Raw genomic sequence first — 17786 nt, 5'->3', positions numbered from 1 at the left:
CTTTCAGTATTACATCTGCAGTCAATGACATATGGTCAGCATTATATAAATACCTTCCTCATCATTTACAGTACGTCTGTATCCCAATGTCTGGACTGTCTATGGTCTAGCTATGCCTTTTTTAATACAGTAGTCTGTCTTGCTATCATCAAAAGTTTAAACATATTTGTTTTTTCTATATCATATGGCTAATCCAAGCACAGAATAGAGTACTTGGTGTAACGAGCAATCACAAACAAAATGTACTTTTTCTAAATGTTTTAGAAAAAAAAAAAACCAAAAAACGTAGTCTTACAGTTTTTATTAATAGAAAACATTACTTTCTGTCACACAGTTTAACAGTTTTGTTGGAACAGTATACATACAATTAACATTACATTTCAGTTTAAGTTTACTTGGGTGCCATTTTGATTCTTGTTCCCTAGTGTGTTTCTTTGTGTCATTTATTTTCAAGCTTCAAAATGCAATCTGTATATATAATATTGCACCCACAGACATCTTTACTTTAAATCCATAACTAAGAGACTCAGACAAACACTCTTACTATTGTTTTTCCAACAAAATCACAAGACAATATACTATAATGAAATGATCATTAAAGAGAAAACAAACATCCTCAAAAGAATCCCTATGTTCTAAAGCTACGTACACACTTGCAATGCTTCTCGTCTGATAATCGGCTCAGGGCAAATATCGTAAGAGAATCTGGCGTGTGTACAGCGCCCATCGTCCAAACGACCGTCTTGGTGGATCCACGGACGATGGACGACGAACGATCCTAATGGAAGTGAAGGGGGAGAGCCCCCAGCGGAGTGCCGCTCCCTTTTCCATAAAGCAGAAGGGTGCTGTATGTACAGCACTCGTTCATGTATCGTGCAGTCCTTAGTGGTAGGAAAGGATCGTGAAAGATCCTTTCCAATGACAATTATTGCATGTGTGTACCCAGCTTAAGTAATGTTGTCTGTTGCTGTCTCAACTAAAAGTCCCTGACTATAATTTATGTGTCATTACCATATTCCCTTTCTTCACAGTTTACTGATGAAAGAAAATCTGCAATTGTTGAGATATTTTTGAGAATATTTTTAGTTGTAAAAGCTCTAAATCAGTACACTAACAGTATGGTTTACAGAAGCAGATGAGGGTTATGCTTTAAACAACCAATAAGCTTAGTGTGTAGTTCATAGCAAATGCCAGTTTATTAAATAGTATTTCTTTTTCTGTACTATGGCCAACCAATAGTAGGGATTTGGGAAGCATATCTGAATGAAATTCAATGTTACATATTAAGTCTAACTATGAGTATAACTTTTACCTTACTTTAAACTAATTGTTGCTACATTGATCAAACATCAGAACCCAACCCTAACATGACCACTTCAAACATAAGTTTCACAACTTTAGTGGCCAACTATTTCCTGCTGGCCACAACCAATCAGAGATCTGGAAAAAGTTCCTATTTTGTCCCGTAAAAAACACAGCTTATAACCCTAAACTCATACACACAATCCTCTACATGAACTCTACTGCAAGTTCACATCCAGATGACTGCATTAGCAATGGAATGATATCTGGCTTGTGTTAAATAGTTATGTGGTATTGCAGAAAAGGCACCTCAAACACAAATATGTGATTAGTATTTAAATTATTTTACAGGAGGAATAAGTTGGGGTACTGAGATAAGCCAGATTTACATTTCAGAGAACTTTATCTTTCCGTATCTATTGTCTAATCCTTTGCACAGGAGTTTGTTTTACAGTGCAACAAATGTCTTTTATTATTTCAATTTTGAATAGAATGGGGATTGTTTATCAGGCAAATGAGGACTAAGACAACAAATGAAAACTTTACAGAGTTCCAATCCCTCTGCACTCTCTCCAAGACCAAAAGTATCTGGTGCTGAAGTTTCACATTAACAAACAAGTGTACATAGCACAGTAATCCATCAGGCAGGAAAACGTCATCATTCATTGATCTAGCTACAGTAAGATGAATATGGCTTTCTTCTGCCCTGGGTTACTTTGTCCTACTGTCTGGGTGACTTCATAAGATCTATGGCCTGTAGAAACAGGACGTTTTTTCATTGAAATATATATATAAAAAAATGCACCAATGTGACAGGGCAGCATGCACATTGACCAGATATGGATCTAGGTCATGGAGAAGGGCTAGCCTATGCTCAAATGGTTTGCTTTGACATTCTAAGTCTAGCATGTCAAAATAAAAAAACAAAAAAAGTGTTTTTTTTTTTTTAAAAGCCCGCCAATTGTAAAAAAAAAATCATCTCACTGAAATACTCAATTCCCCTCCGAAACTGAGCCCCTACTAATTCAGCGCCATTACTCTACTGGGCTGAATGACGCCCCGGAATCACTCAACTCACTTCCTGGCATCACCATGACACCCTGAGCTCACACTATATGAATGACTATAAGGATGCTGACAACATGGACTTTTTATCACAATAATATTTACAACCTACAACATTTTGTCCCAATTAAAGTGCCAACAAGTATAGCCAATGTACAGACTTTATCAAATGGAGTCTAATTTGGTTTAAATTCATTACTTTGCTGAAGGCAACAAAAGAAGGAGCTAAAGGGTGATATACAGCCCAAAATACACTAGTCTGGTAACCTTCTCTGAGTGTAAATGCCTCTGTTGGAAGAATAAGGTGCTCCTTAAACTTGTTACTTGACTTAACATGTGCACATTAATGCACATGTTAACATGCTTTAGGGCAACCCATTATTTTGGAAGTAAACACATAAATAAAGCACCTACAAAGTTTCTAGAACTCATAGAATGTTTATTGTGGTGCATGCATGTACATTGGCAGCTACTGTATTTGTACATTTTGCATAACATTCTAAATGATGTTGCTAAAGTTACCATACATAATGCACAATAAACTGAGCTATCAGCTTCACTGCACATGTATAGGCAGACTAACATTTATTTATTTAAATTTAATGATTCTTTGTATCTATTTACCTCAGACAGATTACATTGTTTGTAAATCCCTTCACATTTATTTCACCTTAAATAGGCTGTCTGAGACTTTTTCCTTGATGATGGTCCCTTGTGTTTAAAAATCTGCAGTTTACTAGCAATACCATCAGTGAAAAATCATCATCCCTTTTCCTATAAATGAGTTTTACATTTTTTATCTATTAGTTTTCAGTCCTAAACAAGTTCCTATTGCAATTGTTAAGGTGGAGATTTTCTTACTCCTAATAAGTGCTTTAAGTTTAAGTGCCTATGTTCATAAAAAGTAGGATTTGTCTTTAAAAAAACAAGGGGATATTCACTTTGGTGAAGAACCAATGCACACATCTAAATTTAAACAAGCCTAAAAGGCCAATCCATTAAAGGCAATAAAAAATAAAAACATAGTGTGTATTTGAACACAGCACTATGTTTTTTAGGCCAGAGCTCAAGGTATAAAAAAATTATATTTTGGATTTTAGATTTCCCAAAAACTTCAGGCCTCCTGGTTAGACTATTTGGCTTCCAGGCTGTATAACAAAACTGGAAGAACAAACAAACCACCACAATAAAGTAATACTTTACAGGGCAAAGTCAATGAAGATTGCTAAAGGCTGATCATTAGATGTGTACAAATACACAATTTTTTTCCCCTTATAGTGGGAGACTGTGGCATACGAGAAGCCAACAAATTTACAAAAATAATTTATTAGAAATTTCTTGCAAGAAAAAGCAATAGAAGGAGTGCAATGATATTACTTTATAACACTGAGATGATTCTATAAATAATGAATCCTCAACTTTCAGATCTAAAATCTTTTGAAGTGAACAAAGTTTTAAGAATAGGTTTGGAAGAATAAATTCTTGCCACACACTTGGCTACATCTCAAGTAATCTATGTTACATTTATATAACTTTAATGTAAATTAATCTTATTTTTTAACATTTTATCGTCAATACCAATTAGGAGCTGCAAACAAAAAAACACATAACTGATCACAAGGCAATCTTTATTTTAGTTCAGTTGAGCTATCAAGCAGAGGAGATTAGAAAGCAGAATCTCATAGCTCAGAATAGCTTGCAAAACTACAAACATGGGCTAATCTATAGATGGACACCTATCCATGCACAACTTGTCGCAGTATTATTTATACTACTAATTTACATTGTATTCTTTTTACTGATAACTAGCTAGCACATATTCAGTTTGTTTTTTTCTTGTGTAAAATTTCCCAATATTCAATTAGCCATGCATGCTGCAATTTATGAAGCAATATTGTACAGAAGACCTGATACTGTAGGGTCTTTAATAGGAAAAGCCCCCTATATCTAATAAGCATAATATGAAATGTTACAGTAAAACTATCAAACATGCTATACAGTAATGACAGAGACAACTATGCGTGTCCTCAAATGATCTATGTATACTGTTATTATCCAAAGGTAAAAACTGACCCTTAAAAGACCAAACTATTGCAGTTCAGTAGGATGCTCCAACTATCTATGCATGCAGTACCAGTTACCATTAGGATAAGGAATTAAATTTCAGAAATCTGTTCAACATTTCTTAAACCAAGCAACAATTGATTTTGTTACTTCATTGCTGTAAGATAATAGGAGGTATCTGGTGCCTGTATGCACTGCTTTTTGCACTACAGCCCTCCTCCCATCCACTAGGTTCATCCACTAAACACAAGAGAGCCCAAACTTTCTAGGGAATCCTTAAAAAATTAATAAAAAACCTTGCAGGGTAAATCCACAATTTGAATTATATTCATATAACCATGTTTTCACAATGCTTAATGGTAAAATTCAGCCCCCATTATTATACAACTATCTGCAGTAGTACCAGCAAAGTTCCCTTTTACTGATAACTAGTAACCTATTCTTCCTTTTAGGTTATTCCATGGATGTGATGGAAATGTGTGATAACTTAAGAATACCGTAAAGCAAATACAGAATATTACAACCCTTTTTGGCCCATTTAAGTGCTTTTTGTTGAAAGAAATAAGATAACACTATTCTACAATTATGAAGGTTGGTATCAAATAAGAGCATTCAGTTGATAAATACTAATACTATGAGTATTATTTGTATCTTATAAGATGTCTACCAGCTTGAATTGCTACAGAAACCTTATAAATATTCTAAACAGACAAAATATTTTACACTATTACTAAAGGGAAACAGTAAGCATCAGAAAATACAAAAGGGGGGATTCTAAGCCATGCCCAACTATGCACTAAACTCCAGAACTAAAGCTAAACTACTGAACAAGTAGGCAAAGCTAACCAGGATGATCAAAATATAAAGCCAAGAAAAGGCTTCCCCTTTTTCTTCAAAAATGTATTGTATTGAAAAAATGTAGCGTGCCATTACTAGTATATACCTGTGCCTATTCCAGTGCTACATTTCTTCCCTCTACATTACTAATGTTTAGATCAAGGCTGAAAGCTATTGTTTTGTAAGCTATTTTACAGGCCAAAGGCTGACCATCTATAGTTTGTATTTTAAGAGAGAACAGAGTAAAGGGTTAACCCAAACATTTTCTTTGCAGAATCCATTAGGATAAAGCAACACATTTCTAATAGGAAAGCCAACTTGAACCTACATACTTGACCTCTCTACTTTAAATTTGCCATTGAAGTAATGGAGTGGAACCCCTAAGCGTACATTAATAGTCTAAGCAACCTTTAATATGCAAACTGCCACAACTCACTAGAAGCATTTATCCCAAAATCTGCAACCTACCACTGCACATCTTCTGGAATCAGTGGTAGGGCAAACAGTTGAAAGACAGCAAAGCAACATCTATAAACCACTTGTATACAAGTAAATGAAATAGATACAAAACCCATCTAGCAGTTTTTGTTTTCCTTATGTACAAATTGTTATAAAATGGCACTTGTAAGTTGTCCGCTTATTTGATTTCATTCTTGTTGCAGAAAGCCTGAGAGCTGTCAATGACATAACTTAATAGAAAGAGAGAGAAGGAGGGAGCTGGAGTTGTGGTCAGTGTTCAAGACAAATTTTACAGTGAGTAGAGATTTCATGGAATTAGGTCAAGAATTTACACTGTAAGTAAGGAAGTGAATGCTTGGCAAAAATATCAACCAATAAAACACAATTTAAATAATAACTAAATACAAAAGCCTAATAAAGGAACAATACATATAGTAAATAGAAGAAGAAATGGTCTGAATGCTAAAATTTCTCGGTGGAGTTATAATTACTTTAAGTATATCGTTAAAAGAACACTGTGCTGGATCATGTTAAAGTAATCATATTCATCCTTGTTCTATTTTTGTTTGTTAAATATATTGAGAACGGTCATTGCTTTCCTAGTATTTAGCCACTCCTATGGCTTCCATCCCCAGTACGCAGCTGTCGAGCTTTGATAGTGTCTTTGGAGACTCTCTTGCAGTCACTGGCAAGGCCCAAGTAGCACATTAGATCTATAAAGCATGTAGTGAAATTATATTTGATTCCAAACTCACTGCTAGTATAGTCATAAGGGAATGTGTGATGATAATTATGGAAACCTTCACCTGAAGGAAGATAAAAAATAGTAATTAGATTTCAGTAATAATTGAGCAAAAACATTTAAATATGTGTCCTGTTACTTTGGTTCTTACCAAAATTCTCATTTTTATCTGTAGCAAATGAACATGACAGTCCTGTTGTGTATGCATAAAAGATGTATACATCATTCACAGTAGTGTAAAATGTTATTGGTATCTGCATACAACAACTTCTCAGAACTCATCATATAAAATGATTTTCTAACGTGTTGGAAAATATCTATGAACATTTGTTCTCTTTTACCCTCTGAAATTCAAAGCATTGAAAGCTTCACATGCTTGCTTAGCTATGGCCATGCAAAGGATGTAAACCACGGTGCCATGAATATTTCTGTACTCAGTAATGATGATTTTACAGTCATCAGTGAACTTTAAACTGCTGAATAGATGTCAGAAGCCTGTCAAAGTAAAGCAGCCTAATGTGTATGGGTTCCTTTAGAGATGAATGCTCAACACGTGCTTTGCTTGGATAAGATTTTTTTTTAGTCTTTCTCTAGTTCTTTGGTTTAAAGAACTTTATTATTAACTCTTATAAAACGTATTAAAAATGGGGTTTGAACTTTAGTTTTCAAGCTCATTTAAATAAAATGTAATTTAACTTGAATAGCAAAATGTTATTGCATCAAAAAATGAGCAGCAATACAGCACTTTGTATGGGTGAACAAATTCCTGTCGCCTCTATACCTTGACCAATTCATTCTGACTGCATTGGGAGATGCATCCAGTGTGAATGAGCTGTCTAGTGTGGAAATGTTTGTTCAGGGATAAAAAAAATCAACAACTGCTTTGGATTTGTATGGCTACTGTATAACTCTAAAGATTAGAGGAACAAGTGATATGGGGACTGATAACTAAGCAAACATTAGTCTGGGAGCAGAGGTCATGGATTGAATGAAATGCAATCATAAGTCTAGGCTCTTCTCTAAAGATTTTTGGAAAAGTGAGCAGTTATCTGATAACATCTGTAGCATTTTACTCCATGCAAGAAGAAATGATCAAATGAACAGTTAATTTGAAGATTGCAAAGCAAGGCATGAATTTACTATTAAGCTACATACACATGTGCAATTATTGTCGTTGACGATCCTTTCCAACGACTAAGGACTGCACAATGCATGAACGAGTGCTGTACATACAGCACCATTCTGCTCTATGGAGAAGGGAGGGGGAGAGTGAAGGAGCAGCACCCTGCTGCACGCTTTCCCCCTTCCCTTGCATTAGGATCGTTCGTCGCCCCTGGATCTGCCAGGACGGTTGTTCGGATGTTGGATGACGGGCGCTGTACACAAGCCAGATTCTCGTCCGATATCATCAGCCTGAGCCAATTATCGGGCGAGAACCATTGAACATGTGTACCCAGCCTAAGTCCAATTTAATATACAGATTTGTCTGTGTATACAATATATACAACTAAATGAAAAATATAAACTATTTACATTTTTTTGGCATTGGTGTGTACACATTTTAGTATTTTGGTCTGAAATGGCAAACCAGAAATACTAAAAACAATGTCAGGCTTCTTAATTCTATGTAGCACATTGATTATTTTTTCCCCTAAAAATCCAGTCTTTAATGCATATATTTATGTGTATGTACATGCTTTTAATAAACCACCATAGCAATAAGAATGGTGCAGATGAATAAATTTCCATGCTATGTACGGCATTAGATAATACTGTCATAAGTAACAACTGCATTTCAGTCGGACAATCAATCTTTTTATAAATGTATGTTTCTCAATATTGGCAGATAATGAATACGTACCAATTGCTCCTATAGCAACAAATTTATTCTCCCTTGGGTTGATGTTCTTGTCATATGGTCGGTTTCCAAACATATGAGCTGCGCTGTTCACAAGCCATGTTGCATTAAGAACCAGAGCATAGCGCAAGAGACAGGGTACATATATTGCAATGTACAGGGATTCTCCCCAGAAATACCAAGGAATCACAGTAGGAACGATAAAGCACATGCATAGAATGAGTTTCTTGTAATGCCTGGTAAAAACAAGTATAGAAGTAATTAATACCTGGTGGTGGTACTATAAAATAATTAATAAAATACAAGATAATTGTATTGATCTGATATGACAAAAGTACAGCATGTTTCAGAGAAAAGGGGTGAAATACAGTTTACAATTGTTTTCTTCTCCCAGGATTCCTCCAATTATACGGAATAAAGCAAAAGCCTAGGCAAGATTTCAGATCATCTTCTTAAGTAAAGATCATTTGACCAAATCCTAGGCATTTGTTATTTCTAATAAAGACAATATTCTGATTTCAGGTCGATCACTCATGTCGCTGTAATGTAAGTCCCAGGTAAGAAACCTCTGTGAGAGAAGAGGCCTGAGTGTCTCCTGCTCATTATAAAAATTGGGAGCTTAGTGGAATTCTGGAAACATCAACAGGTATTTTCCTGTTCTTGGGTATACTTTTAACATTTATTTTTTTCTTTTTGCTGGGACACACATTTTAAAGGCATATAAATAAAAACACCACTCAAAATCCTATGCAAATAAGAACTTTCTGAAGGTCGTCATTTGCTTAGAACAAGGCACACTACATGTGACAGTACACAGGCCTTGCATTAGCATCAGCACTGAAAGGGAATGCAGGGGAGGAAATGTTTATCTCCATACTCAGAAGTTAAGGTCTTCCTTACTTCTTGACCAGTGAATCAGGGAAGATAGGAAATACAGCAAAGGCAGAAGTGTGGAGTGTTTGTTAGCTTTCCTTGTGTGTGCTAAGTGTATTATTTTGCAAACGTTAACTAACACTTGTTAGGCCTCTATTTATCAGGGAATCTGACATTCCCTCATGGGAATCTTCCTAGTCCAAGTGTTTCCAAAGCAGAAGTGCCTCCCACCAGGGAATGTTTGAGGGAATGTCAGATTCCCTGTTTTAAAAAAGAGCCCTTAGTGTTAAAACACAAGGCCATTTCTCAAAGTAGACTGTAGCTGTGTTCTGCTTAATGCACTTCTAGAACAGTTGGATTTGAAAAGAAAGAACCTGTATAATAAACATATTTAAAATCATGTTTGCATTTACTAATGTTTTACTTTACTAAAATTGTGGGTATATGGTGCATGGGTTGTCTGAGGATGTGCTGCACAAATATCACTGACATCAAAGTCACATCTTAGAAAACGTACCTTCTCTGAAACATGACAACTTTGTCGGCATGAAGGTCACTTAAATCAAGCTTTTTGCCCTTTTCTATAACATCTGGGTGTTTTCGCATAAGAAGCCAACCAATGTGTGCAAAGAAGAAGCCTCTCATTGCATTATGAGGGTCGGCATCTGTTTCAGAGTATTTGTGATGTGCCCGGTGGTCCCGTGCCCACTCATATATGTCATTCTAAAACAAAGCATAAAAATGAAAACTGTATTAATCGGAACACATAGGGCACAATAAAGTAATGTGACAAAATGTTACAGGATTAAACAAGTATTAAGGTCCCACTTTTTTCCCGCTGTAGTGAATGATTCATCCTTGAATAATTAGTACAGTGAACATATGAAATGTTTACCTGAAATGCCATAGTATTTGCAACTGCCAGAAATATCCTCAGGGGCACTTTGGCCTTATAGGATCTGTGACTCCAGAGGCGGTGGGCACCAGCAGTCACTCCAAGGGCACTCATTGTAAAGCATAGACAAGCTGTGAAATAATGACAATATTCAGTTGTGTAAAACCAATACAACATGTGCAACATTTTAAATCTAGTTTCAGCTAGTTACTTTATCTCTGAGAGAACCAAGGCAAGCCTTCAAAGCCAAGGTTACTTCTAGGCATCACAATTCGAAAGATTAGTAAACACTTATCATATGATTGTTTTGTGTTCTGTAAAAAATCAGATTTATATGTCACTGCACTGCTAAATATGTATTAAATGTAATTATTTATTTATTTTTGCTCAAATATTTAAAGTTGCCTGTTCTTTAAACATGGCAATTAAACATCAGCATTAACAGTTCAGGAGCCTCCGCATCTCTTTTTGGTGGTTCAAGCTAGACTACCATAGACCATATATAACTAAATACTAAACATTCCAAAACTGATACCCCCTTTTTGCTACATCTATATATTACCTAATTTATACTTTACATATCACATTTATTGTATCATAGTCTTCTTGTAATGGCATTGTTTGGGAGAACAGGACACATACCTCCTTTGAAGGGAAAGCCAAATAAGAGAAAGAGAGGGGTCATTAGTATGGCCAAGGGCTCTTCCTTTAATTCCTCTTCTGAGGGATCAAATCACAAAAACATCTGGGTTTGCCAATGATATTGATTTTACCAGTGCTTGTGGTATCACTGAAAGTAGTTACTCCTACATGAAGTCAAATGATGAAGTTTTTGGAAGAGGGCGGAATGTTTTTCCTTCCATTAATGTCTGCTACTTTAAAAATTAGCACGCTGGTACATAGCACCAAAGCATTAAATCCTAAACTTGTGGAATTTATTACTGATTGGCCAAAACTATATACAGGTAGTCCCAGGTTACATACGAGATAGGGACTGTAGGTTTTTTCCTAAGTTGGCTTTGAAGGTAAGTCGAAACAGGTACATTATTTACATTATTATTACATTATTATTACAAAAAAATGCAATTAGGACAGATGTTTGACTTAACATAATATAAGGCAGCATGGTGTCAATTACTGTATAAAATCCTCACTGTGAGTTATTCACAAACAAAGCAAAAAAAAAAAAAATTTATGGAGCCTAGACATTCATTAACTTCTGGAGCAAGCTGTGCTTTGATATGCAAAAATAAACAACTGCAGAGATTGTCTTGGTCATTACAAGGGTTACAAGAGGCTACAGAAAGAGCTCAGTCCTTAAGATCAACCACAACCTCAGCTGTGTTTAGCAAAAGATTTCTTCTGAAAGTTATGCAAACCGCCCCCTTCAAGCCCCATTGGAGGCCCACATGTCAGATGTCCTTAACCCAGGGACTGGGACTGTATATGAACCTGATTGTATGCACCTACAATCCTAATCTACTTTTGGCAATATTTGTTAATGCTATAAGATGACTGTGGGTAATGTTCAGGGAATATGTGTCAAATCCACAGCAAATGTAAACAGGCAAAATAGTCATGGGAGTATCCATCAGAAATTGCTGGATTTGCTAAGTATCCTAGTTCTTATTTCCAGTAGCTGCTAGATTTTGCAGTTCCACATTGTGCACTGAGGAGTACAAATATCACCATCCCAAGTCCCTCAACTCATATCTAAAAAGCCTTTAAGTTTCCACATCCTGCTTACAATTTAAACCAAATCAACAACACCCTTACCCCCAACAAATCATCTAAACCCAAATACTTTCATTTTAATCCCAACAGGTAAGGGTAAAAATGTCTCTTTAACAAGAAATAAAGAGAGACGAGTGCAGACCAGGCACATTGGTATATTTCTGATGGCTATGGCCCAAACCTCCACATTTTGAAATAATCCTTACACCCTTATATGTAAAGTTACAGGTTTTAAATGAGGCAAAAACGGTGGATAGATTATATAAAGCAATTAACTTGAAACTCCTCTGGAAATCCCTTTTTTCCTTTCTATATTCTTTATCAATATTTTTATCACTTTCAACTTTACTTTCACAAACTAAAACTCCAAACAATTGCCGGATAACGTTGGTGAGTAATATGCAAATGAATAGCAAATCTCAGGTTACCCCGCCATTCAACTCTTTATAAATGAATCCCTTCAAAATTCCTTTTTCAGTTCTAAATTCTATGGATCAGTTACATGGCCCTTCTCAGAAACCAAAAGACATTTCTATTGTAGTGTCAGTGATTGCTACAAAAGTACTGCACATAATTATGTACAGTAGTTACAACATGAGACAAATCTTCCCAGAAGATTTGTTCTGATCTCAGCACAATTATCTGCTTTAAATTAAATTATATATTTTCATAATACAAGCAACTATATTTAAGTGATAAATAGATACCTGCAAATGAAGCATTCTCGAGAGACATTACTATAAAATGCACATACTCCTTGTTCAAATACTTTCAACAAATACATTTATTTACAAGATGAACAAACTTGCTGTTTAAAAACAAAAATGAGGCAAAAATGTTTGTGCCATTAGTGAAATGGATGGTGTGCCTGCTGACTGGAGGCGCATACATTTTCCTGCTACACAGGCTGCTTTCACATTTGTTCAGGAAGGGTTGAATAATTGAATTAGCAGGATAATGCTCTGAACAATAGAAATCCCATGAAAATGCACTGTGCTAGTTCTTTATGAACAGTGACTTTGTGACCTTCTGGGTGTTTGTTAAATGTAGTATGACTTTAATAAAAATTGGTTCTGTGTATACTACCACTGTCATTTTGAAATTTTCCAGAAAATGGAACTTTATGCACATAATGCACCCAATGAATAAATATCAGAATAAGCTTTAAAATGATGAGAAAGAAAAAGATTTCTTCATTAGACACATCTTTCTGCACCAGGAGCCACTGGCAGTTCCGGCTGCAGCGGAGTATTGGTAGTTTGCAGAGATAGCAAGGGCTACTCAATCAGCTTCCTAATCTTACTATACGCCTGGTAGGTATATAGGAATATAGGAATGTATATGGATAATCTATCAGTGGTTTGAGGCGCCATATTGATTCTGGTATTCTGGTCTGTTGCTGCACCTACTGCTGTTACTTCATCTTTTATACCGCACACCAAACATTGCAATGCAGTTGACCATATCAAACTGAGCATTGGTGGGAAAATGTATACAGAATGTAGGGAGCAATTAGGCCACCCAATCATATTATTGTTTGCAGTTAATATTGTTTGCAGTTAAAGATGTAGTTGTTTTTAAGAACACTGGTTAAATGGCTCCTGGGATGTTTACTAGAAATTAAACACACATATAGCTGAGTGTAATGCCAAGAACTACACATAGAGCAACAACCTTTCTGGCTAATTTATAAATTGTCAATACCTCCAGTAGCTTGTACAGCATTTAGTCCAGCAACAGTGTTTGCCCATAGACTGAAAGTTGCCAGACTTTTAAATCTGAGCCAACACTTCCTGCTAAATAAATGATGTACAATTTATTATCCATTTCATACTATGTACTCAGTCAATAATTCCCAACTGTCTAACTCAGATAAGATGGCTGCAATCAATCTACCTAACAGCATATTTTAATAGATTTAAACAGTTTTGAATGATATTGAACGAATAGAAATGTTGATGATGCTCCAGCCAGGGTCACTGCAAACAAATTTTTTTGTTTAAAAAACACTAGCTGTGATTTAATGTCTTGTTCGTGAAAAAGACAGACAGTTATTGTAGCTCAACATCCTCTTGATCTATATAAATGATAAATATGGAATAATACCAACATATTATCAGAAAACAACATAATGAAATCACAAACTTGCAGTTACTTGAAGCAACCATTTATCATTCGTCTTTCGGTCACCTAAAATGTTCCTGTTGTGTTAATTCACATTGCATATTGGATTTTCCTATTGTAAAAAGTTAACAATAAATGGGGTCAGCATGCTATAACATTAGTGGTAGGTTCAGACCTGCAGTGGGATCAAGCAACCCTGTGTGACTCCTGGCACTTGCCAGCCACTTGGTCACTTGCACCACAGCAGATCTGACAGCAGTGAGAGGTACTGAACCGTTCATTGCCACCCTATTCATTGTCTATTGGGTTGCAGTAGGTAGAAGCTACATGTAGCGTCTCTCCTGAGGCAGTGGTTCACTGACATGAGGAAGCGGTAACGGCACTGCAAACTCTCTGCCAGTCTGAATATAGTGTAATAAATAGAAAAATGACAGAAAACAAGTATCCTTGTGTGGTCACTCTTGCTCGTCTCCTACCATGAAACAGTAAACATTTTTTGCTACCCATCATGAATGGACCATGAAGATATTGGTGGAGATAGGCACAAGTATACCATAGCTTATACTGGCTTCCAATAAACTTAAAGAAGGGTGAGCATGTTATCTGTTAGAGAAGGTCTGCTAGTTTAAATACTAAAAACATATTGGCCATAATAATGAGGAGTGGATACCGCTTTCTGCAGGGCACTTGTTAATTGCTTTTAGGAACAGATCTAACCATCTTTGGCAGGTATAGCTGTAAGGCAGAAAACACAGGAGTTTTTCTTGCTAGCAGATGCAGGTTCTGGCATTGTCATTCCTATTTATGTTTCACTATTAGGTGAGAACTTCTAGGAAGTTCCTAACTTCAAACAAGCATGCACTTTGAAACTTGTATTGGTAAACATGAAGAGTGTAATGGCTTACCCCAAACCAAGGTAGCAGGCTTTGCTAATGGTATAAGCAATATCCCATATACTGCTGATAGATGTAGTAAGGACATCAGTATGACATTTCTCCATACTATTTTGGCAGGAGGTTTAGGACCTATCTTCTCACGATACGTATGGTCAAATACATCATCTGTCATTTCACGTTCTACTTCAGTATCCTCAGCATTTATAGTGGGATTTTCCACACAGGTACCCACAGTCTGAGTACCTCGATACATGATGGTAATCGTAGAAATCTGTAAGAAATATAGGAAAATCATTAGGAAGATGAGAAACAAGCAAATCTATCTTTGTGTACCCGTGAGTACCTTTGTGTTACTTAAAATGAGTAATAAAAACAGTGTAGTGCAGTGTAGAAGTCTAACTTTATGCAAAAATTAAGAAAAATGTAGATGGAGTGGTGAGGAGGTAGAACCATTGTCTGCTTTTTTTGGCTGTCTATGTGTCTCACTTTGAGAGATTCATTCTTTCTAACTGTTCTGATCACTAGTGTCACCTGGAATGAAAGTGAAGGTAAATCCAAAATGTGTGGTGCCACCAGAGGAGGAATTATTGGTAATCTTCGAAAAACGACACTTAATTCTGCCTAAGAGGGAGTCCCCTACATTAGAAAGATATCATGTCTTTTCCTGTTGAATCAACAGAACAGGATATGAATTCCTAATGAAACAAAGATGGGAAAAAAACTGACAAATGTTTTACCCTCCTCTAATCCATACAAAATGAAGACATTGGGCCTGATCTATTAAAGCTCTCCAAGGCTGGAGAAGATACAGTTTCATCAGTGAAATTAGAAAGGACCTGGTCCAGGACTGAATACATTTGCTAACAAATAGGAAATTACTTTTAGGAAATTATTTCCAGGTTTGCTGAATCACCCAGCTTCACTGATGAAAGTGTATCTTCTCCAGCCGTGGAGAGCTTTAATAAATCAGGCCCAATGTTCTAAACCTCAATCTTCAAACATAATAAAGCCTAAATTGGATTTTACAACAGACACCTACTGATGCTATTTTAATGGCCTTTTCATTTGCTTGTAGGCAACAAGAATTGTTGTGTACTGGTTACCATGTGTAGAGAACTGCACGCCATTAACAAAGGTATGCCTTAGTCAAACATGATGATGTTTAATAATGTACAAGGGACATAACCTGCATGCTAATAATCTCTATTATCCTCCTTTATCCTATGTGTTCAGCTGCTGCTGTTAGCCACCTACCTATTTTGCTGTAGTTGCCAATGTTCCTATTATCTAAGTAAAAGGGAATCTGGGCTTCCAAAAATCCAGGTTAAGTAACCCCTGGTTTTGAATACCGCCATTTAAAGTTGCTACAGGGCTAGGTGGTACAATCATAAGACAAGAGGCTGCAATACCATTTTTCAGAAGCACTATAAGAGTCTATGAAATCTGGCTATTGCCAATCCTATCAACAAAAGGTCCATAACAAAGATATGAAGGTCAGAGACGTCCAAGACATTGGAGCAGTGGACAGTGGAGCCAATATTTTAAATATGTCATATTGCAAATCAGATCATTGGGTCATTGATGATAAGAATGAAGGATAAATAATTCTTAGACAACAAGGACAGTTTCAAAATTATTTTCATACAATGTATTACAAATAACAACGGCAGTCATTGAGTTCCAAGCTTGATTTCTTTCCTTACTGGAATACTAAAGCCTGCTTACTCATGTATCCCTGAATGAAAACAAGGCTGTGCCCAGTGTGCTCAATCAGTGTTATGAAAAACTGAACAATAAGTAAAACTGGCCATAGAAGTCCTGATGAGATGTGGTTTAAGCCATTAGCATGTACCCCTAGGGTACTATATTGATATTGAAAGCGTTAGCCTTTCAAACCGGTTGATCCTTTCTTCTTCTTCATGAGAAGAATGGGGGGAAAAGTAACCACGTGCTTCTGGCCACCAAGCATGTCAAAGGACAAACAGTGGAGGGTCCTGGTGCAAAGGACGATAGGCAAAAGCCATTCATTCTCAGAAAGACATCTGCTTGCTTCTGGCTAACTAAAGTGACAAATTCTTCATTCTTCATTCCAGCACAAAGCTTTTTATACGCAGAGATATGTTCAAAGAAACCTGAGATCATGGCAAGGAATTCATTTTGATAATGAATCCATAGTAAGCATTTCATTTCCCATAATTAAGGATACATTTGTTAAATCTTTACCAGTACTGTAATATATTACAGACTGGTACCTTAAAACAATACATTCATTAATCTTTTAATTATTTAGATTGCCCTCAGCATTATTTCATCACAGCAATGACTTCCAAACTGCACATATTGACAGTGAACGTTTCCAGTGATGTATCCTAGAAATGGCTGCCATCACTGACCTGCCACCATGCATGTGCACCAAGGAGCAACGTTTGGTCTGCAGGGGTGCAAACTGCAATGTGCAGCTTGAAGAAATTATAAGGCAGCTGGCTGAAGGTTAATTCAGGCATATCTCCATGAGTGGTGCTAAAAAGAGATATGCCAGTTTCCATTTCTGGCATTCTAAATACTGGTCGCCTGCCTTTCTCTTATACTTGCTAAGCCACTTACCTAACACAAACACTGTGCCAATCTGAAGTAAAGTCAGCACTCCCTATCTTGTGCACCAGTCACACGATCAGCATTTAAGCCAAGCAAATCAAATTTTCAGAAAAAGAGTTCAGAATTAGCAGTTTACATGTTTCTATCAGCAAAAGAAGCTGTAACAAATCTCTATTTATTCCAGCTAAGTGGTATTGCATACAAGTTGTACTGAAACCTTCAACTGTTTTTATATTAGCTTCCTCTATTCTCCTGAACAGATTGGGAACAGGAGAAGCAGCACTATAAACCAACCAACTCAACTCTGCATAAAATTGTCAGTCTAACATGGCAGACGTGCTT

At 36.3% G+C, this 17786-nt stretch overlaps 1 protein-coding gene and 1 long non-coding RNA gene across 4 annotated transcripts in view; one reads left to right on the top strand and one right to left on the bottom strand.

Moving 5' to 3' along the window:
* Positions 1 to 286: 286 nt before the first annotated feature.
* The window catches only part of SCD (stearoyl-CoA desaturase), a 24595-nt gene continuing 7095 nt past the window's right edge, over positions 287 to 17786 (bottom strand). For all 3 annotated transcript variants that reach the window (XM_072424859.1, XM_072424862.1, XM_072424861.1), the window contains exons 2-6: positions 14859 to 15120; positions 10096 to 10226; positions 9718 to 9923; positions 8331 to 8563; positions 287 to 6533 (exon numbers count right to left, since the gene is read on the bottom strand). In XM_072424859.1, coding sequence (XP_072280960.1) covers positions 6334 to 6533; positions 8331 to 8563; positions 9718 to 9923; positions 10096 to 10226; positions 14859 to 15102 — 1014 coding nt within the window. In that variant the 5' untranslated portion in view covers positions 15103 to 15120 and the 3' untranslated portion in view covers positions 287 to 6333. The remainder of the gene's footprint in view (positions 6534 to 8330; positions 8564 to 9717; positions 9924 to 10095; positions 10227 to 14858; positions 15121 to 17786) is intronic.
* The window catches only part of LOC140339936 (uncharacterized), a 23666-nt gene continuing 18887 nt past the window's right edge, over positions 13008 to 17786 (top strand). Inside the window, exons 1-3 of the long non-coding RNA XR_011922562.1 lie at positions 13008 to 13142; positions 15074 to 15184; positions 15925 to 15984. This is a non-coding gene — a long non-coding RNA (uncharacterized lncRNA). The remainder of the gene's footprint in view (positions 13143 to 15073; positions 15185 to 15924; positions 15985 to 17786) is intronic.

This window comes from Pyxicephalus adspersus, chromosome 10, assembly GCF_032062135.1.
Source record: "Pyxicephalus adspersus chromosome 10, UCB_Pads_2.0, whole genome shotgun sequence".
Lineage (NCBI taxonomy): Eukaryota > Metazoa > Chordata > Amphibia > Anura > Pyxicephalidae > Pyxicephalus > Pyxicephalus adspersus.
Note: the sequence above shows the minus strand (reverse complement) of the source record. Positions and strands in the feature narration are given on the sequence as shown.